General features: G+C 35.0%; 1 protein-coding gene across 5 annotated transcripts in view; it reads left to right on the top strand.

The window, feature by feature from the left end:
* Nucleotides 1-23795, top strand: part of ANKS1B (ankyrin repeat and sterile alpha motif domain containing 1B) — a 1051872-nt gene that overhangs the window by 290173 nt on the left and 737904 nt on the right. For all 5 annotated transcript variants that reach the window (XM_040637361.1, XM_040637360.1, XM_040637359.1 and 2 more), the window contains exon 9: nt 22578-22721. In XM_040637361.1, the coding sequence (XP_040493295.1) occupies nt 22578-22721 (144 nt within the window). The remainder of the gene's footprint in view (nt 1-22577; nt 22722-23795) is intronic.

The following is a 23795-nucleotide window of genomic DNA, read 5'->3' as shown; positions in this document are numbered from 1 at the left end:
GATCTATCTGAGAGTGGATTCTTGAGGTCCCCTACTATTAATGTATTATCTATATGTCTCTTTATTCTGGTTAAGAGTTGGCTTGTGTATCTAGCTGCTCCCCTGATGGGGGCATAGATATTTATAATTGTTAGTTCCTCTTGTTGGATACACCCTTTAAGAATAATATAGTGTCCTTCTGTATCTCTAACTACAGTCTTTAGCTTAAAATCTAATCTGTCTGATATGAGAATTGCTACCCAAGGTTTCTTTTGAGGTCTGTTGGCATGAAGAATGGTTCTCCATCCCTTCACTTTCAGTCTGGATGTATCTTTAGGTTCAAAGTGAGTCTCTTGTAGACAGCAAATCGATGGGTCATGTCTTTTTATCCAATCTGCAACCCCGTGGCATTTATGGGAGCATTTAGGCCATTCACATTAAGGGTGATTATTGAGAGATATGATTTTAATGATGTCATGCTGCCTGTGAAGTCTATGTTTCTATAGAGTGTAAATTTCGCTTCTGTATCACTCTTGGGTTATTTTTACTTTTACAGAACCCCCCCTTAATATTTCTTGTAGGGCTGGCTTGGTGGTCACATATTCTTTCAGTTTCTGCTGGTCTTGGAAGCTCCTTGTCTCTCCATGCATTCTGAAGGACAGCCTTGCTGGATAAAGAATCCTTGGCTGCATGTTCTTCTCACTTAGCGCTCTGAATATGTCTTGCCAGCTTTTTCTGGCTTGTCAGTTCTCTATAGGCAGGTCTGATGTTATTTTGATGTTCCTCCTTCTGTAGGTGAGGATTGTCTTCCCCCTGGCTGCTTTCAAGATTGTGTCCTTGGATCTAAGATTTGTGAATTGTACTATTATGTGACGTAGTGTCGGTCTGTTCTCATTGATCTTGGGAGGGGTCCTCTCTGACTCTTGGACATGAATGATTGTTTCCTTTGCCAGGTTAGGGAAGTTCTCAGCTACAGTTTGTTCGGATATCTCTTCTAGACCTCTGTCTTTCTCCACCCCCTTGGGGATGCTGATGATTCTGACATTGAAATGTTTCATTGAGTCAGTAATCTCCCGTAGTCTTATTTCTTGAAATTGGAGTTTTTTAAGCCATGTTCCCCCTTTTTCCTGCTTTTCTATTATCTCATCTTCCAACTCACTAATTTATTCTTCTGCTTCATTTACCCTGGCGGTCAGAGCATCCAGTTTAGACTGCATTTGATTCATAGCATTCTTAATTTCCCACTCTCATTTCTGCCCTTAGAGATTCTATATTCTCGTTGATATTTCTTTCAAGCCTACACATCATCTTGACCATTGTTACTCTGAACTCCATTTCTGACAATTTGGTTATAAATTGTTCTGTGGCAGAGGCCACAGTTTCTGTTTCTTTCCTTTGTTGAGGGTTCCTCCTTATCGTCATTCTGATGAGGAGAGGTCGCAGGGATGCACAGAGCCCAAATTATTGACCAGGACGCAAGCAATGTGCACTGGTTTTATAGGGACTTTAGGGATGTGGGCTGCTTGTTTTTTCAGGCTGCCTTCTGGGGGCGGGCCCTGCCACGCTGATACTCAGGCAACCCCGTTTGGGTAGAGTTGCCCTGCCCCCTGTGTGTGGGGGGGATGGGCACAGTGTGAACCGGTTTTTCCGGGCTTTTGTTCTCTGGCGGCTTTCCCTGGCGGCTTTCTGTGAGTCTTCAGAGGGTTGGAGCAGCAGTGACTGTATCCAAACCTCTGTCTCAGAACAGAGCGATCGCAGTCTGCTCTTCACTGAGCTCTCCTGGCCACTCCAACTCTGTTTCTGTCTGTGCTACTAAAAACCCCGCAGTGTCCCGGGTTGTGTGCCCCACAGCCATTCTCCTAGTCCTCGTTCCCAGGGTCCGCAGGTCTCTTCCCTTTGTGCTTCTAACACCGCCAGCCACGCCCAGTTCCCACGCATGCTCCCGAGCTCCCTGTTTCAGTCTGGTTTCCCGGCTGCTACTGGTCCTTGAGTCCGGCCCACTCCCCAGCACAGGAGGCTACCACTTCCTGGCGCTGGAGCGTGGCGGCTCCCTCCCCCTTCCATTTATCTTCCGATATCTGTACGTGGATTCACGGTTCCGCGCTTCGTACCTCAATACCCACTGCAGGAGATGTTTGTTTGTAGAGATCCAGATGTATCTTCTTACGTATCAGGGTGATTTCGTGGGTGTTTAGGATGGTCTGGTAGATAGCCAGTTTGTTTGAGGGGACCAGCTGAAAAAGTGTCCCCGACTCCTCCGCCATCTTTTTTTCCTCCCCAAACAAGAAGCCTTTAAACTCACTGAAGAACCTTTTTTTTTTTTTTATTTCCTTCAAGTTGGATTTTATTTATTGGGAGATGTAAATAATTATTAAATGATTAGTGGTTCAAGGCATTCAGTACATTCAGCTGAGAGAAGCGGGTGCTGCTTGGCTTGTGGGGAGTCTCTGAGGGGCGCCACGAGGTTGGTTCTTCAAGTGCTGGCAACACTACAGCTGAGTTTGGCTGCAGCTACAGGAAGGCAAGCACTCCGGCTGCTCAGGTGAGCAGCATTGCTAGCCATTTCACTCATTTTTAATAGCAGAGATGTTTGTTTTAACATAAATTTATCATTGAGCTTTTGTTTGCAGTGTATTATCGGTTTTAACATACCAACATCTTGTTTTTAATCCTTAAACAATATTTAATTATTGTCAGTTTTATCCCTCCTTTTTAGCCTTACAGTTACCACTTAAGTACTTAAAAGAATGTTTTGAAATCTGTAGTAGGTGGGCTTTTATTTTTGGCCAGCTTAATATTTATTAGTAATTTCTAGAGATTTTCTTTTGTTTCTTTTGCTTTGACATCATAAGGAGAGGAAACAAAACTTATCCTCTTAAGAAATGGGGCTTTTTTTAATGGTATATTTCAAGGTAAATTTTTGTAAGCATTCCATAAGTGTTTAATAAGAGGGTTTGGTTTTTCTTCCCAGCTACACTTTTCTATATACATGCTGTTAATATTCATTATTAATTTTATTATTTAATTACTATGTTTTATTTGCTTTCTCTATCTTTCATAGGTTGAAACTGTATTTATAATTAATATTTCCCAACTTTATTTTTGTTGTTGGTTTCTTATATACCTTCTGTGTTTTATTGCTCACTTCCCCCCCCTTTCATTACACAGGCTACATTTTATTTACTTTGTTTTTATAGTGAACGGGAATATAGAAATTCTTATTTTACTTTTAATAGTAATTAGCTTAAAGTTTATTCAATACTTTCCTTAAAACATGTGTTTCCAATTATCAAGTGTAAGAACAAAACTAGAAATTTCAGTATGATGAGATATTTAGCTTCCTTTAACTTGCCTTATTTGCCGTGCCAAGATATTGTTAATTAAATCTGAAACTCCAATATTTTAAGTATAAAAGTTATTTTAATCCTATAAACCCTTTTTTTGGCTTTTACTTTCAATTTTATAACCATATTAACAAACAATATTATACTAGAATTTTTATTTAATTGAGTTAAATAGTCACTAATTATCCTTTATATTGCATTGTTACATGTTTTCAATCCTTCAATTTGTCTCTTGATAGGATAGAATTTATCTTCAAATGGGATAAATTTGTTGTCCCAAGAATTGTTCATGAGAGCTGAATTTCCTAAGTTTTGCTTTCAAGAGCAACTGGTAACTTAGCTAGGTATAAAATTCTTGAGTTACAACTTTGCAGCCTGAAAAATCTGTTGACATTTTCTCTCATGTGATGCTTTTAAAATTGCAAATATTGCAAAAATATAAGGTCAGCATGATATTTTCCCTTGGTTGATATGGTGGACATTGGATTTTTAAGATTTTCTTTGTTTTCTGAGTACTTAGGATGTGAAAATCTTCCTGTTGGCAAAGATCTCCAAATTGCTTTAAGGTCCTCAAGGTCACCTCCAGGTCTTACTGGGAGGATTTACAGGATTACAGCAAGTAGCTGTAGTCACAGTTATGATTTATTACAGAGAAATATACAAAGCAAAGTCAGGCAGGGAAAAAAAAAATGCATGGATGAAATTGGGGAGAAAGTAGGCACATGCTCCTCTAACAGTGGAGTCAGACAGGATACCTTTAATTCTCCTAGTGATGAGTTGTGACAGCACTTGTCAAATGTTGCCAACCAGGGAAGCTCAGTTAAGATTCAGATCCCAGATCTTTCCTGGGGGCAGGTCATGTAGACACCCTCTGCCTAGCATGTACCACAGCCCCAGACTCCCAGAAGGAAATCAGATGGTCAGCACAAATCACTGTTTTCACAAACAGTTTAGGCACAGTGGGCCACTCTTGTCTGAGTGAAAGGAATTCCTCAGAAATCCAAGTTTCCAGTGACCAGCTAAGGGCTGTACATATAAGCAGACTTTTCAAATATAGTCAGGTATGCTATGTTATCTCTTTTATGCACAGCTTCATATTGGCTAGTTTTTTAATGTTTTAGAAGATGCTAAATAGATCTGCCAATTTTTATATAAATTTCTTATATAAAATTAATTTCAGAGACAAAGATATATCTTAGAAACTATTTCCTTTCCTTATGCCACAGCATAAGAAAATATTCTCCCATTTGAGAGCCTTTTTGCTATTTGCTCTTTTTTTTCCTTAAGAGAGACGAGAGAAAGGGAGAGAGAGAGTGTGAGCATGTGAGTGAGAGCGGCAGAGGGAAAGAGAGAATCTTAAGCCGTGGGGCTCAATCTCATGACCCTGAGATCATGACCTGAGCTGAAATCAAGAGCCAATGCTTAGCCAAATGAGCCATCCAGGCAACCTGTCATTTACTCATTTTTGAATGAAGTAAAGGCTTTTTAGACATTATAGTTCCAATTGGTCATTGATGTTATTAATCCCATCTTACTTTTGGCTCTAATAAATTCCCACTCTCACCACTAAACTTTAAGGATAGGTTGACATGAGCACTCAATTTGTGATATCTAGCAAGCATCCACTTAGAGAGATATTTTCTAGAATGAAGCTAAGCTCTTACTCTAACTTTTGTTAGAGTTAGCTAGGGAATCAAAAACAGTTTTCTGTCCTTTGAAAAATGTTGTATCTTTAATAATATATACTTTGGTGTGAAAAGCTCCAGTTCTTCATTCTGTTTTTCAGTAACTGACTGAACTTTTCAGGATTTAACACCATTCATTGCTTTCTGCCTTCAACCATGGCACATGCTTGGAGCTAAAAGGTATTGTTTTAGTCTGGGTCACATTAGGAGACAGATACAACATAGCCATTCAAACAGACAAAGCTTGACATAAAATATTATAAAACCAGTAGGAGAGTAACTAAAAGATGTAAAACAAAATGTAAAGGTAATCTATGGCTGAGGGAAAGGACCCAAGGAAAGACAAACTTGGAAGAAAGGCCCTTTCCACAAGATTGTGATTCAGAACTCATTGGAGAAAATAGAGTTGCAGCCCACTGGATGGTCCCTTAAGGCTTAGCCAACATCACAGGGAACTCTGAAGCTGGAATGGCCCTTCAGAGTTGTCCTAGTTTGGGAGAAGATGACTGGACTTCATTGGCCAGTTATTAGATACAGGCTGCTCTAGGAAAAGACTTTGACTTTAGGTAATGATAGGATGGCATTGTCTGGTGATGTAAGTGACAGATTAAATGGTATGTGGTCAGATCCGTTTGGAGCAGTTCCCTTTGGTCAGCACTGTGTGTTCTTGAAAGGGTTTTTTCAGATGGTGGAAATCCATAGCTGAGGAACAGAAAAATTCTTTTCTTGTAGATGAAATTAGTTCTCAATTAGGGTGATCATGGTGGAGCACTGGGGAATGAATCCATTGTAGCATCTGGTAAATCAGAAGTTGCTGATGTCTTTGATTGTCATGGGTACTTCCCACTCAGTAACAGACAAATGACTTATCCAGCATGGGTTTAATACCAGGGCTAGACAGAATGAGGCTCAGGCATTTCAATTCAGGTGTGTGATCTTGCATCTGGGAGATTTCATTAAATACTGGCAGATGGCAAGAATGTTGCACAGGTTGAACGATATTGCCATGTATTTTTAGTTTGTCCTGGTGCCTCTGGAAAGTTCTGTTTTACTTAAAAAATTATCTCAAGAAAGAGATAGGCTTTTTAAAACACTCAAGTATTGTTAATCTGATTATTAATTAAAGGTAATTTGTCAGGGAGAAAACATTAGTTTTGAGTTTCTTTACTAGTGTAAATTAGTGAAATATTTCAATCAAAAAACATTTATTGGGTACTGTCAAGCATATAAAAGAAGCATATTAAATTCAGCATTCACATACCCACTCTGTGCCATATACTACTCCAGATACCAAGAGTACAAACATAAGTAAGATATAGACCTCCTTCTTTACCAGCTGTTACCCTTGGGAAAGGATTCTATTTTAGATAGTATGTTTATGACTTAAATCAACCAGGCAGAAGTTGGGCCTTGAGGTGGAAAATTAACCTCAAGGGTTTGCTTCTCAAGATTTCATTCAGACCCTTTCTTTTCTCTATTCTGCACACTCTCCTGTTCACTGTGGCAGGAGAAATTGAAGAAAATGCTCTTATGATTAGAAAATAACCTACATCTAAAGTTATTTTGAGCATTGGTTTATTATAAGAACACAGGCCTAGAAAATTTCTATCAGGACACAAGACTTTTAAAAACCCTAATAGTTTAACTTCTCTACACTGGAAAACGAACTCACCAGGTATATCTAACACACACCCATACACAAATATTGCAACAAAAATGCCTTCTGTGGAGACGTAATTTCTTATATTACGTTGTTGTATGTATTCTAAAAGAAACTTCAAATCTTTTTTTAATATCAGAGTATTTTTAAATATTTAAAACACCTTAAAAATATATTTTTTGTTGCTAATTGCTATCTCCTCAGTAATGATGTGACCAAACTGTGATCTAGATTCCAGTTTTTTACACATCTTTCACCTTTACATACATACTTCACTCTATGGATTAGCATGATCTGTCTTTGCATATAAATTGGAAAAAACGGAAATCGTATCTATTCCTGAAGATGTTTTGAGATTGATCTTTCTAATGTTTGCAAAACCGATGAAGATTCTGTAGGTTGTGTGCTCTGATTGGCAAAGGATTATTTGGACATACATAATTCTTGTACTTCTATTATTTATAAAGAAAATTTGATTTCCCTTGCAATTATTTGAATTTCAATTTTCATAACTCTTTATGCAGATTGACACATTAGGTCTAAAGTTGTGTAAGTAAAAGTATTGTAAGTGAAAGTGTTTTACTATTAGAACCCAAAGTACCATACAATAGTAACATCAATTCATAGCAGGTAGTAACACATCAGAGGTATTATGATTTTATTTCATTATGTTAATAAATATTTAGTAATTGTTAATGAAAGTACTTGCAAATAAGCATTTTAAAAACATCCTAATCAGGTGCATTTAAAAGATTCTATATCAGCTGTTCTTTTGATCACTTATAGTTTTCCTTTGTTATGTTCTCCATACATTTTTTAACTCCCTAGGTTTTTTCTCCCCAGGATTTTGTCTATTATTGTTAAAAGAATGTTTTGATCCTGCAATTGAATTTGCAAACACTAACATGTCTAACATCTTTTGTATTTTTAAAACATGATTTAATATTTTAGTCTTACTTTCTGTGGCTTTATGTTTTTCATGGGCCCGAATTAATATATTAGTCTTTTATTTCCATTCTCCTGTGAGATGATAAAGTTAAGAAATTATATTCTCCTGCAGTTAAATATATTTTCTCATTTTAAAAATAAAATGAAGACCATTGTTTATTGTGTAATTTCCTCCAACCAATAATGTGAATCATGGAAGTTACCCAATAGTATCAAATCATTAGTCTAAACCATCTGTTCCACATCTCTTAGCAGTGATGTGTCCTTAACCTACCCTTGGCAATATTAATATTAACAGACTGTGAAAAATCCCCAATTTCTATTCCTATTTTATTTACTCTATTTTGATTTAGCATCATTATGACCTCAATCAGTTTTCCGCTCATTGACAAACTTAATATCTAATTTGTATTCATTTACTTTTCAGTGTAAAATGCTTCAGTTGTAAGTTTTGTTACTTTATGATGGTTTAATTAATATATTTTCAATCACATTCTTCACTTTTCTGAAATTTTACTTTTGTATAACTGAACAACGGCTACCCCATAAAATGGATGAAAATACAGTATAATAAAGAGAATAGTATATATAATATAAATGTGAAGAATGGCAAATAATATGCTATTACACATTGAAAATGGTAAAATATTGCTATTTAGAGAGGACAATTCTTATCTTTTGATTGCGGGGTTATTAAAGGTCTTTTTGGACCTGTTTTCCTGATTAAACATACTTTTTATTTTCTGTTTTTTAATCCAACACACACACACACAGACACACGAGCATATACATATTTCCATACACACTAGCACATTAGCGCTTCTATATTACATTTGTTTAAAGGGCATTTCTATTCATAATTGTTTACAGAAGACATAAAAAATAAGAAAGGACCAGAGTTGTCAAGTCAAAAGTATATGCATATAATGTGCCCAGAACTGTGCCAGTTATTTTTCAGGTTACACAAATAAAAGAAAATATTGGCCCCATAATCATAAAGATAAGACATACTTTACGTAACATCTAGCAGATAGTTCAAAACAACAGATTTTGTCAGGACCATCTGTATTGTGGCGTTCAGAGAAGAGAAATAGTCTCCGAATCCTTTGTGCCTAGCCACATTGGGGCTTTCTGGTTTATCATCATTGTAGCATTAGTTGTAGAATATTGTGCCTTAGCAAATGTTGAACTTGTTTTAAACTATCCATTTTCCACAACATAGCTTGGGTTTATTTTTTCTGTCTCATCACCTCACTATGCCCTTCCTGATACCTGGTTTACCAAACATGGCAAGCACTTTGGCACTGCCATGGTCTGCAATGGCTCTGCATTCTCATTCCTGTCTTCCCCTCTTGTCAGAAATCTTATCTCGTGAGGTACTGTGGCTTAAGTACAAGCAGTTTTCTGAATTCTTTCTTCTTCTAATGGCTCCTTCTTTATGTTCTCCTAATATTTTGTTTCTGTATCTCTGTAATGCTCATAATTTTGGTCTAGTTTTACTGTCTAGTTACTGATATAAATCTCTCTTTATACCTTGAGCTTTGAGTTATTGACATATTTGTCTTTCTTGAGAATTTCCTCACCCTCAAGTTTAGTCTTGTAGACTATAGTTGTTGAGCAACAGATACTCAAAAAATTTTAATGAGTATATTTGAAATGGTGGATATAAGCAATATAATTTAAATTAAGAGATAATAAATTAATAAAATTAATTATATACTGATGTAATATAATGTACATTTTATATAATTATATTGGTTAAAATTTACCCACAAGGAAACGTCAGGCTCAGATGGTTCACTGGTGAAAAACCTTTTAGATTTTTAGAAAATAAAAGATTAGGGCTGTTCCAAGTTATTACATGAGGTCAACATTACCGCAAAACCAGAGACATTTCACAAGAAGAAAACTTTACCTCAATATCACTCATGAACACAGCATCAAAAATCCTTAACAAAATAGTAATAAATAAGTAATCTATTAAAAAGATTATACATCATGACCAAATGGGCTATATGTCAGAAAGGCACAGTTACTTTAACAATCTAAAATCAATTGCTGTGGTTTGCCATATTAATAGAATGAAGAAGAAAAATATATGATTATATAAATAATGTAGAAAAAGCATCTATTTATGATGCAGACTTTCAGTAACCTGAGAATAGAAGGAACTTCCTCAGCTGTATAAAGGGCCTCTACAAAAATGCTGTGGTGAACATACTTCATAATGCTGAAAGACTGAATACTTTTGACTTAAGATTGGAAACAGGACAAAGATATTTGCTCCTACCATTTCTATTCAATATAATATTGGACATTAGGGGAAGTTCAATAAGGCAAGGGCAAGAAATAAAAGCATACAAATTTTAAAAGAAGTAAAAATCTTTATTCACAGCTTACATGATTATTTACATAGGAAATTCTTTAAAAAATGCAAAAAAGTAGTCAGAACTAAAATGTTTACTTAGCAGGATGCAAGGTCAGTAAACAAAATCAATTCTAATTTTTACATGGACAATTTAAATTGAAATTAATAATTCCATTGAAAATATTTCCCCAAAACATGAAATGCATGTTTATCCCTATGGATTTACAAAGGTGTGTGCAAGACTAGTACACTGAAGACTATAAAAACATGTTGATGGAAATTAAAAAAGGCCTCATATATGGAGAGATATTCTGAGAACTAAATATTGTTTAGATATCTCTTCTCCCCAATTTGTGCTGTGGATTCAGTGCAATTCCAAACAAAACCCAAGCAGGCCTTCCCCCCCCCCCCAGATATTGACAAGTGTATTCTAAAAATTTTTTTGCGAAGTCAGAGGTTCTATACTAGTTAGAACAATTTTGAAAAGGAACAAACCTGGAGGACTCTGAATCCAGACTTACTATAAAGCTATATTAATTAAGTTAGTGTGGTATTGGCATGAGGAGAGAATCAGTAGAACCGAATAGAGAATGTTCAGAAATAGACCCACACGTATACGGTCAATTGATTTTCAAAAAAGTCCCAGGGTACTTTAATGGGGAAAGGATAATTTTTTCAACTAGTGGGGCTAGAAAAACTTGTATCCATATTTTAAAAATGAACATCAAATCTTACTTCTTACTGTAGATGAATATTAACTCAACATGGATCAAAGACCAAAATATATTTAAAAAAAAAACATATAGGAGAATACCTTTGTGACTTCTGGGAAAGAAAAGATTTCTTAGATATTAAGTAAACAGCACAAAGGATGTATTGCCAGAATATAGAATATTAAAAAAATAAGTTTACATTTCTGGATATTCACATGCAAAAACATGAATCTAGACACAGACCTTACACTCTTCACAAAAATTAACTCAAAATGGGTCACAGACCTAAATGTAAAATGCAAAACTATAAAATTCCTAGATGAAAACATGGGAGAAAAGCTAGATGACCTTGAGTATGGCAATGACTTTTTAGATTCAACACTAAAGGCAGGATCCATGAAAGAATTGGTAATAATTGATAAGCTGGACTTTATTAAATTTAAAAACTTTTGCTCTCAAGGTCAAGAGAATGAGAGGATAAGCCACTGACAAGGAGAAAACATTTTTAAATCATATATCTAATAAAGGACTATTATCCAAAATATATGAAGAATTCTTAAAACTCGACAATAAGAAAACAAACAATAGACTAAAATTGAGCCAAAGACCTTCACAGACACCTCACTGATGAAGATATCTAGATGGCGATTAAGCATATGCAAAGATGCTCCACATGTCATCAGGGAAATGAAATTTAAAACCACTAGAGTGGTCAAAATCCAAAAGACTGACAAGGCCAAGTGCTGAGGATGTAGATCAAGAGGAACTTTCATTCATTGCTGGTGGGAATGCAAAATAGTGCAGATTCTTTGGAAGATAATTTGGCAGTTTCTTAGAAAATGAAACATACTCTTACTAGATGATCCAGCATTCTCACACCTTGTGGTAAATATTTATCCAGGGGAAATGAAAACTTACATCACACAAAAACCTGCACACATGGTTATAACAGCTTTATTAATAATTGCCAAAACTTGGAAGAAGCCAAGATGTTCTTTAGTAGATGAATGGATAAATAAACTGTGGTATGTCAAGACAATGGAATATTATTCAGCACTGAAAAGAAATGAGCTATCAAGCCATGAAGACATGAAGGAACCTTAAATGTGTGTTACTACATGAAAAAAGCCAACCTGAAAGGGCTACATATATAATATAATTCCAACTATGTGACATTCTGGAAAGAACAAAGCTATGGCAACAGTAAAAAACCAAAAACCAAACCAAAACAAAAAAACAGTGGTTGTGTTAGAGGGATACATAGGTGGAACACAGAGGATCTTTAGGGCAGTGAAAGTACTTTGTATGATAACATAATGATGGATATATGTCATTATCAGGACTGTAATGTAAACTATGGACTTGGGGTGATTATGTTGCATCACTGTAGGTTCACCATCTGTAACAAATGGACCACTCTGGTGGGAGATGTTGATAATGACAGAAGCCATGTATGTGTGGGTTTAGGGGGTTATACGAAATCTCTATTCCTTTCAGTTTTGCTGTGAATCATAAACTGCTCTAAAAAGAAAAAAAAAAGGGCCTCTTACAATGCAAAAACCAGATTAACCCAATAAAAATTGGCAAAGGATTTGAAAGGATATTTCACCAAAAAAATACATGTATGGCCTAAGAAGATACTTAATACATTAGTAATAACTGAAATAGAAGCTAAAAGCATTATGTGACACTACTCCACACCCATTACAATGGCTAAAATTAGGTGTTGTTAATAATGTGGGGATACTCAAACTCTCATACACAGGTAATGGGAATGTAAAATGGTACAAACACTTGGGAAAATATTTTGACAATTTCTTAAAAAGTTTCAGATAGACTACATGACCTGGCATTATAGGTATTTACCCAAGAGAAACAAAAGCTTATGTCCACACATAGAATTTTACATGAATGTTTACACCTACTTTATACATAATGGTCTCGAACTGGAAACAACCTAAATGTCTATCAACAGATGAATATATAAGTCAACTTTGACATGTCCATACAGTGGAATACTACTTTGCATTATGAAGGAATAAACTACAGATACATGAAAAATAGAGATAAATCTCAAAAATGTTATGCTGAGTGAAAGAAGTCAGGTATAAAGTGTGTGCTTACGATCCCATTTCGGTGAAGTTCTAGGAAAGACATGTATAATACAGTGATAGAAAAAAGGTTTCCAGAGCCAAGGGTAGGTGAGTATTGACAAGGAAGGAGCACAAGCATTCGTGGTGATGGAAATGTTCTGTATCTTAATTGCAGTGGTGATTACTCAGTTCTATACATTTATTAAAAGTCGTCAAACTGTACATTTAAAATGAGTACATATTATGTAATACTTTTATAAATTGATTTTAAAAAGGAAACTATTTAAAAAATTGTTTCTATAAAATGATCTGTCACAAAGAATACTTTAATTTTCCAAAAGTTACACATTTTGCTTTTTATATTAAATCTGCTGAAAAAATAAACTAAGCTAAATATTAAATTTTCTAAAGTAACCTTAACTTTTTCAAAATGTGCAACGTATATAAACTTGACATCAGATTAGACTTCTAATTTTGCAATAATAAACAGCATCAGTTGTTAAGAGTCAGATAAAAAAAAGTTTCGAGAGATAGTAAAATAGTAAGACTGTATGAAAGAATAGCAAACCAAAGGCATTCTTCTTTGAAGTTTTCCAGATGGCTATGCAAAGGATGTCAACTTTGTAAACAGGTAGCAGCTGGAGACAAAATTAGTTGGAACTGAGCATTTTAGAGGAATTACAGTGTCTCATGTACTACTAAACAGAGAACAGCTCTCCTTAATCTGTTCTTCAGCATTTCTTGCAACTAAAAATAATTGCTTGAATAGCAAGTCTGTATTTCAATAAGTGTGAAATACTTTTGATACTGGCAAATCTCCAATTTCAAAATATCACTGTACAGAGTAACATCATTTGGTGTTGTGGATACTAGGAGGTGGACTCCGTGTGCTCATTGGCATAAAGACTTGTTTTTCTTCTTCCTTTCTTTTCCTTGCAGATATAAGTGCTATTTAACATTCCCAGGTAACTTCAAATAAATCTGAGAGAAATTTTGTTTTTCAGAGGACTTCAATGTTGCAGCTTCTGTGAATTTCACTAACCTGAGATGGCTGAGGTGCAAAGCTAGTGTAGGGTAGCACTGCAGAGTTATTTTCAGAAAACTAAACAGATGTTTAGTGTTAATAAGCTGATGAAGATATTATATTTGACACCAAGTTTTCTGAGCATTGCTACACATTAAATTGTGGCATGTGATCTCTTTTTCAGGACTGAATTTAAGATAAGCGAGTCTGCTGTATTTGTTGGATCATTGGTACTGTCATAGTTTTGGTTTATAAATAAGCGAGCTTAATGTCTTACAATTTTCTTTCTCTCACCATGTCCCTTAGTTCCCCAATTTAAAAAATACTATGAAAAATAAGATATTATTGATCTATCTTTTTCTATTGTCTTTCAAGTTGACAAAAATAGTAATCCCTGTGTAAAGTCACCTGTGTAATGGGATTGGCTATGCAAATTTGGAGAGAAAATGTATACTAAATTGCTCTGCATAATAAAAAGAGAGGAATTCGAAGAGCTAATGGAATAAACCTGTGGGAGGAAATAGACATCAAGGAAGCTGGGCACTTCGTGGTGGAAGGGGAGAGATATGAATATGTTCTTTAATGAAATCAGATAGATGCTGAGTTCTACATTAGCTTGAATATAAGATGAACACAGTGAGAGCAAGTGAATTTAGTGGAGTCAGAAGATAAAGGACACTCAGATCTGGGTTATAGTTAAATTGGTGCAAATGTTCATGTTAATTTTGAAGGCAAGCTGGCATTTATTCATTAACTCATTTATTCATTCAACACATATGGAATGGAAAGGTCTTTAATGTTTCAGACACTGTGCTAGGTGTGGTGCTTGTGGTAGCTAACCTAATAGACATCTCTGCAATCAGGCGGCTTGTAATTGAGTAGGAATAGGAGATATTGAACCAAAATCACACAATAACTGTAAAATTATATTTTGATAATTGCTATAAAAAAAGCAGGATGCTGTGAAAATATGTAAGAAAGGAAACTAATTTTGACTTTGGCATCAAGAAAGTCTACCAAAGGAAGGGAATTAAGTTCACACCTAAAGCACAAATAAGATTAATCCTGATGAAGACAAGAGAAGAGAATGTTCCCACAATTTATTTATTAGGATTTGGTACATAGCAAGAAACAGAAAATCTAAAATAACTTTAAAAGGATTTTCTTTTACTCCTCCTTGCAAAGCTTAGACTAAGGCAGTCTAAGGCTGGTAGTACTCACCAGCAAGAGGAATCCAGGAATATTCTATTTTATTGTTCCATTGTGTATGTTCTCTAGTTTCATGGGCACCTCATGGTTCAAGATGACTGCTTCGCTTCAGTCATTTCATTAGCACTCCCAAGGAAGGGGAGGAAGAAGGACATGTTTCGTCACTCTGAGAACACTTCTTATACCCAAAGGGTCTAAGTTAATCACATGCCCACAACTACCTGTAATGGGGTTTGGTAAGTGTCTTTATTCAAAGCAGGCATATACCCAACTAAAAGGGTTTGTTATTATAACTACAGAAAAATAGGTCTAGGTGTTCTGTTTCTAAAGACAAAAGGGAGAGGAGAGTGTATATTGGGAGACAACTAACAGTCTCTGCTAGAGAAAGTCGTATGTGAAGTTCTAGGTAGGAGGAAGCTTGATATATTCCAGGAAAAAGACAATGTAGTGTGTTGAAATGTTATGAGCAAAAGGGAGGAAGAAGGGTGGTGGTGGGACAAGACTAGAGAGGCAGGTTAAGGGCAAGTCATAGCCAGCCTTTTGGATCATGAAGAATTTTGAATTTTACTTAAAGAACGATGAAACTTGAATGTTTTTAAGGAAGAGGGTAACATGTTCATATTCTCATATTTAAAAAATTTCTCTGGTCACTGCGTGGAGAGTAAGTTAGAGACAATATTGGCAGTATATACAAAGTTTAGAGTGGTTGTGCTTTTTGGCATACAATTGCATATTTATGAATTTATCCTAACAAAATCATCAGACAAGCAAAATCTGGAAAGACATGCACTGAATGCTTACAGTGGAAATGAGGTTAGGAAAGCTTCACTTTCTCCTTTAATAACTTTTAATTTTGAATGATTTGTTTTACAATAAGTATGTATTACTTTAAATTTCATTAAAAATCAATAAATCAATTTTATCTTTTGAAATACAAAGACAAAAATACTTGGGACTTAGCTACACAGTTGTCCAGATTGGTGACTCCCATTTTGAATGGTCTTCCTTTGTTTGGATCTCCATTTCTGATGGTTGCCTACCTCCTGGAGTCTGCCTTTCTGCCTGGTCCCTTTGTATTGACAGTTCAATTAGATGGTTGTCCTACTTTTCATTTTGGTTTTTGTATTTTTGGTAGGAAGAGCAACAGTATTGTCTATTCCATCATCCCATTTCCCCACCCACACATTGCTTTCCCATATTCTGGCTAAGTCCAGCACCCCAGGTTTCCTCCAGTGACATCTGGACAGGACATGGATAGCCTCCGTCTTTGCCCCACCACTGCCATGTTTATAAAGACATGCGTTACGAGAGTTGACTGGTGAGGCTGTAAGGGGTTTCTGTGGGATCATAACTGGCCCTTAATCCTGCACTTTAACTGCATGGACTTCAGAATTTTAGAGTTAAAAAGTAAAAGCCTTCAATTATAAACTATCACAGAAAAAAAAATTTCTTTGTGGATATTCTGAACATCTTGAATATCTATTATCTGGAGTTTGGTTCCATGGTGTGGAAGAAAGATTATGGCACCTAGAGTCAGAAGACTTGGACTTAAATAATTTAGTCTCATTTGTAAGGTGATCTTGTAAATTGAATAACATCAGCTTCTTCACTTGTCAAACAGGGGTAATCCCAACCCTACTTTAATGGGGCTATTCTATATCTGAAATGTTTTTTTGTTTGTTTGTTTGTTCTTTCCATTTATTCACATTTCATGGATTATTACACTTCCTCAAAAACTAATTAATACAAACTGAGGTTACATTGTCTGACAAAGTATTTTAGTTTTAGAAAACAATTTTCTATGTAAATTAGAAAGAAAATAACTTATCTGATTGCTAAGAAGTTTTACATCTGTTACCATGGCATCTGCCTCAAGCAGAGTCCGTAGTCCTAACCATGATTGCCTCTGGCGAAGAACGTCCTGGTGCTCAGAGTGGGACTGGACGAGCTCCTCGCCGTCCCCTACTGGCACTGAGGGACACACCAGTTTCTACTATATATTCTCACTTCCAGAATGAGAATGAATACCCAGGGGTTTGGGAGTGAGCCATTGTGTTTGCAAACCCTTCAGAATGCACTGTGCTTGCATTCTGACTTCAGAAATCAAAGAACTAACAGATGCTCAAAAGCAGTTGTGTTTAACTTTAAAATGAAACCAAAAAGGCTTTCTCAGTGATAACTTGTTCTGCACTCGGATAGTAAGATGGACTTTTTTTTTTTCTCTACCCCAGAACAGGTAGATTCTTTCTAGCATGCTGCATACCAAAAATATGACTTAGAACTGAAATTTTAAAACCATAATCCTGTTCAAGAAAATTAATTTGTAGGGGCTCCTGGGTGGCTCAGTCGTTAAGCGTCTGCCTTTGGCTCAAGGCATGATCCTGGGGTCCTGGGATCAAGCCCCGCATCGGGCTCCTCCGCTGGGAGCCTGCTTCTTCCTCTCCCACTCCCCCTGCTTGTGTTCCCTTTCTCTCTGGCTATCTTTCTGTCCGTCAAATAAATAAATAAAATCTTAAAAAAAAAAAAAGGAAATTAATTTGTAAATGGTCAGACTTGTCCTTCCCTGGAAAACACTGTCTAAACTGCTTTAAAAACTGGACACACATTTCCAGCCTGTAATTCTAAAAATGAATTATTTAAAAATGAATTAGCACAATGCTCTTTTTTTTTTTTTTTTTTTTTTTTTTTTTTTTGCTTACTGGGAACACTCAAAAGGAGAAAGACACACACCAGTTTAAAAAAGACTACTGAGACACTCAGTATTTGTCAAGATGAAACACAACTGATTTTGGTTTAAAGGTTAAAAATACCTCCTTTCAGGCCACACAGATGATATACTTCATAGATCTTCCAGCTAAATACAAAAATTTTAGTCATTTTTAAACTATAAATCACCGTTACAAATATTTATGACATTATCATGTTTATTCAGTGATAAAAAACGTGAGGCTATATATGTATGTATGTGTGTGTGTGTGTGTGTGTGTGTGTATAATCTCCCCTCTCAAGGAAATCACATTTCTTTACTGTTAGACTGATGTAATTATTTTAGAAGTATTTTTCCTTGAACTCAGATTTGTGTCGCCATGGTATTTATGACAATGTAGGACCGGTCCAATCTTTCATCCACATAATTACTATGTATTAACCAAGAAAGATAGTAGGCTCATACCATGACAATTTAGGTCTATATTCTATGGAAGAATTTCTGGAACTTTAGGAACACAGTTGGGTCTCCAATAAAAAGTTTCAAAGGCATTTGGAATAAAGCAAACTCCAAGTTTAAGTGCTTTCATGTGGCTTTCTTTTTATAAATAATTGAAGATTATATTTAGTTTGATAAAAATCTTTCCCAGGCATTTTAAATTGTAAAGCAGCAAGTGGAAAATTATTGTTTTACGCAGCTGATTTATATACTGTCTTTAGGGGGCAGTACTAAACCACTGATAAATTTTGTTATACTAAAATAGCTCTAATGAGATTTGTGATGCACTTATATATACCTCTTAATATTAGTAAAATTTTCTAGGTAGTTAAATGAAAATGACAGTTTGAAATTTATTGATAATTCATTCAATAAATAATTGTTAAATTCTATTATGCATACACATTGTAAGAGATACAAATGTGAATAAGGCAATGTTTGCTTTCAAATAACTTACAATTGACTAGAATAAATAAGCTGTGTTGTGTGTGTGTGTGTGCGCGCGCACGTATACAACTCTTTTAGGATAAAGATAATAATGAAAATAGCAGTATATATTCATTATTTTTTATGTGCCAGTCACTGTCATGCAATTAATGTTGTCCTCATACAGCCCTATAAAATGGGAATTATTATTTTAGCTACTTTTCAAATAAGAAAACTAGGATTAATAAAATTATGGGATTTTCTCGGAGTAACACAGCTTGGAAATGGCAGAGATGGGATTTAAATACATATCTATTTGACCTCACAGCTACTTCTCTTTGCCTCTGTGCCATCTATCATCTCAAGGTATATGTGAAGTATCATAATACAAAAACTCACACAAAGAGCTATATAGAAGAGCCATATCATTTCTGTTTGTGGGAAATCTGGAAAGAAGTGAAATCTGAATGTATTTTGAGGAATCAGTGGGATCATAAGAGAATAATAGCTAAAATGGCAGTTAGTATGTATTGAAACCTTATTGTGTCAGGCACTTTATATTTGTTACCTTATTTAATTATCAGGAAAAAAATTCTGAGGGAGGTTCTACTATATTATTTCCCATTGAGTAGATAAGGCAAGTGAGGCTGACAATGGTCCTATCTGATGAAAATCACTGTAATAAGAAGGCTAATAAGTAGGCAAGCTGAAAATTCAGAACTAATTTTAGAGCCTAAACTCTTAACCAGTATAATATGCTTCATGGAGAAGTTAGATGCAAGGCATGAATAAATGCATTGAGGATGATTAGGGAAGGGTAAACAATTCTACTTGGTTATAGTCTGGATAAGTACAGTATAGGAAGTAAAAGTGTTGAAAATAGTTTGACCTTAGAACCTTGAGGAATTTGGATATTATTTACTGTGCAATGGCAAATAATTTATGAGATTTATGAGCAGAGAAGAGACATAAACAGGATTCTTCTCTAGAGAGAAGAAAGAGATAGAGGAAGTTCCTTGTAAGATTGGATCAAATACTTATAGAACCCTTAACATAAATACAAAAGAACTGATTAATCTGTAAAATGTTGATAATTCTTAGGAAGAACGTAATGATTTATGGTGCCATGCCATGTCGACACTGATGGTCAAACCAACAACTGATCATGAGTTGGTGAAGGGGATGCCTACTTGGTTATTCTATTTTGTAGACAGCGTTGATCATACACATAGATGTTCTGCTAGATTAACGCTTTAGATGCCCCAAGATTTTCTCACCAGGATGTCTGTAGGATGAAAAATCCCTGTGATAATCATCTTTTATTACTGATTTGAGAAATGTGTTTTTATGAAAGAATGGGCGGCTATGTACAAAATTACAGAAATTTTAGTTGTCACAGGTAGCAAATTGCTTTCAGGAGTGTCATCATGTAGCAGAAATATATTCACAAATACACCTTTTTTATTTAAACTGCAATTACGTCAGCTCGGTTATTCAATATAATTACCTTTTACAGGATACTGTGTTGAATGAGAAGCCATGTAACATAGTGAGTGGTCAAGGGGGTCAGCTCTAGAGTCAGGCAGTCTGGATTGGAACCCTTTTTCTGCAACCAGCTCTATGACCTTGATTTTACTTGACCCCTCTGTGCCTTAGTTTGTGTGAATTAAAATAATGAATAAGAATCCTATGACACTACAGTGTCACATAGTAAATGCTCAATAGATTATAGCTATTATTATTATTGTATCTTACAGGCTGTAACTGCTTATGAGGCTTTTTAAGTTTATGACTTTTCAGTTATTGAAAATTGATGAAGGGAAATTTAAGATGTGAATATAGAAAAACAATATCTCATATTTTATTTTTTTAAGATTTGTTTATTTCAGAGAGAGAGAGAGAGAGAGAGCACGAGCATGGGGAAAGGGGAGGAGCAGAAGGAGAGGGAGAGAGAGAATCTTCAGCAGACTCCTCAATGAACAAGGAACAAGACGTAGGGTTCAATCCCGTGACCCTGAGATCATGACCTGAGCTGAAATTGAGAGATGAATGCTTAACCAACTGAGCCACCCAGGCACCCTGAAGTCTTATATTTTAAAGTCACAACTTTTGTGCGGGGGTCAAGTGGGTACCATTTACAATTTAATATATAGAGTATTTTTACTAACTTCAATAATAATGATCTATCAGTGTGTATCCAACACTACATTCTGAAGACTGCCACCTTTTTTTAAAACAAAACAAAACAAAACAAAAATCAGTTTGCTGAGCATTCATCAGGCACTTTGAATATGGAATTTTCATCAGTTTTGGCAAAATTCCTTGCATTGTTTCTTTGATGATTTCCTCCTTTCTCTACATGGACCTCTTAATTTGATCCCCAATTTCTTAACTTTTAATTTCTCCCCATCTTTTGTTCTGTCTTCTGGGAAATTTCCTCAGACTTATTTTCCACCTTCTATTGGGTTTTAGGTGTTTATTTGTCTTATAGTATTCTGTTCTTCTTTCACGGATGCAAGTATCTTCTATGTCTTTGTGGATACTATTTATAACTTTTTTCTGTATATTTATTTTGGTCTCTGTTAAAAACTTCCTTCAAATGTGTGATGATGCTTGGATTCTTGTTCATATTTACCTAAAACTGTTTATCTGAGTGGAGATTTTATGAGAGGTGGGCTTCACAGTAAGAGTTAAGGCATAGACCCCCATCATTTTACTAGGTACTTACAGATCTTCTTTCTTGGAAGGTCAATTTCTGCAGAGGGGAATATATCCTCATCTCTTACCTGGGGGATATAAACCTAGTTGCCATGTTCTGTAGGGCAAATGTGGACAGGCACTGGGGTGGGTTGGGAATCTACAACTACCAGATATTCAATTAATTTCTTTGCTTTTACAGAGACACCCCTCTGTTCATTGTACATGGATTGTTTGAATTCATAATCCTTTTGTTTCAATCCCACCAGAAAATAAACCTCCCATTTTTTGTCAGTGGTGAAGGTTTAGTTTCTTGGCCAGTTGAGAACATTGGTCTAAGGGTCTAACTCTTCCAAATGTAGAGTTTCTATCCTGTTGCAGCCCCACCTGCACCTACATCTTCATGATTCATAAGCCGTTTTGATGGTGCTGAGTCATGAATAGACATGCTGCTTATTCTTCCCCCTTGCAGACATTTTGTTTTCAGTTTTCTCAAGTTTGCTAGATCAGGTAATATCTACCCATTTGTTTATCATTATCTTAAAATTTTCTTGTTCTTACTCACCTGCTAATCTGTTTATCCATTTGTTTATCATTATCTTAAAATTTTCTTGTTATTGCTCATCTGCTAATCTCTCTCCCGTTGTCCTTGTCCTTATGCACGTTAGACCATTTTAACAAATCCGTTGTCATTTTAATGGGATTTGGCAAGTAACAAAAGTAAATATGCAGGTTAAACATGGAAGTCCCATTGTTAATTTTAAAAGTATTACCCCCATTACACATATAATATAAAATTTTATGAAGTTCTTTTTTTTGAAAAGGAGACATCATGAAAATATATGCTTTTTGGCAATTCCTATTTTAATAAAGTATTTTCCTGCTATTCCTCTGATTGCATTTAGAAATGATAAGATTTTTCTAATTTGTTGCTACTGAGATATTTTGTTGGGTCATTTTCATGTCTATTTTTCATTGTGAACTTTGTATCCTAATAGTCTTTCTCACCCAGTTTTTTCACTTTCAATTTTTTTAAATATTCAACTTAAATTGAATTATACATGTTTTTTGTCTTAGTGCCATGGCACAGCCACATAACTATGGTGAATATTAAGCTGATTTTGCTTGCTAACATACACTACAAGAAAATAATGTCATTTAATTGATGTTAAGATATCTAAATAACATTGATATAATATATTGGTATAATATAAATTTAATTTCAGAGAACTTCATCTACAATAAATTTGTCACCAGGAGAAGTGGAAGAAGAAGATGATGATGAAAACACTTGTGGGCCCTCAGGACTCTGGGAAGCATTAACTCCTTGTAATGGATGTAGGAACCTTGGCTTCCCCATTCTTGCACAGGTAACAGTTTACTTTTCTTAAGATATAAAACAAAATTATTTGCCTTTGTTTTTAAGGAAATCTTTTTTTCTCTCTTCCTGAAAAACCAATTAATATCTTATTCATTTTGTAATCTTTCTTCGGTTAAAGGTCAGTAAAACGTTTAACTTGCTGTACGTATGTGCATAAGTAAACACATACTTTATATCCTTTTATGTGGTTGTTTTATTTTGATCATGATGCTAGTTCCTGAAAAATTGAGTTGTTTCTGAGATTTTTAATATTTATGATCTAGAAATAGTTCATTTAAAGAATGCTTTTTCAAATTAAATTACAATTTATATTAAAATAACAAAATGATTTACGAGGAAACATATTAGTGCTCTTCAAAAGCATTGTCACTGATATTTTTATTTTTTAGCACGATGGAACATTGTAGAATAATATTCACCATTGAAAATTATGTAGGACAATCCAAAAATGAGACCAGAACTCTAAAATATTTGACTACGATTTTGAAACTATCTCACTATTTGTTAAGTCAATTTTATTCTTTTGTATTACCTTCAAATTACTGTTGTGTTTTTTGGACCATAAGCTTATGGAGGAGTTTCAGAAATAAGTAGAATTACCCAGAGCTAGGAAATTTGAAGCCACAATGAAAATACGAAAAAATACTTAATACAAAAAAACACTGTAATGGCAAAGGTATGTATATATAACTATTTAGTGCATGTGTGGAAAAGCAGGCCTGGACAGAAAATAATTTGCAGTAATTGTCCGGAATAGTGTTACATCTCAAAAATATTATTTTCTGTTTTGCCTCAAGTATTAAGCAATTATGTCTAAGAAAAAAATCACATTTTTCATGTCTTATGTCACAAGTTGATCATAGCCACTCAAATTCCAATATTAATTTATTGTAGAGAAAATCAAATCAGCATATGGTACTTAAAAAAATCTCTTCACCTTAACATGAACTATTTTTAGGACTTGAAGACACTATCCTAATCATTACAGAATTGTTATCAATATATACTGGACCATGAGTTCTATAAAGGTGGAGATTATATATTGTATTACATCTATTTCTAA

This window comes from Ursus maritimus, unplaced genomic scaffold (genome assembly GCF_017311325.1).
Source record: "Ursus maritimus isolate PB19 unplaced genomic scaffold, ASM1731132v1 scaffold_21, whole genome shotgun sequence".
Taxonomy (NCBI): Eukaryota; Metazoa; Chordata; class Mammalia; order Carnivora; family Ursidae; genus Ursus; species Ursus maritimus.
Note: the sequence above shows the minus strand (reverse complement) of the source record. Positions and strands in the feature narration are given on the sequence as shown.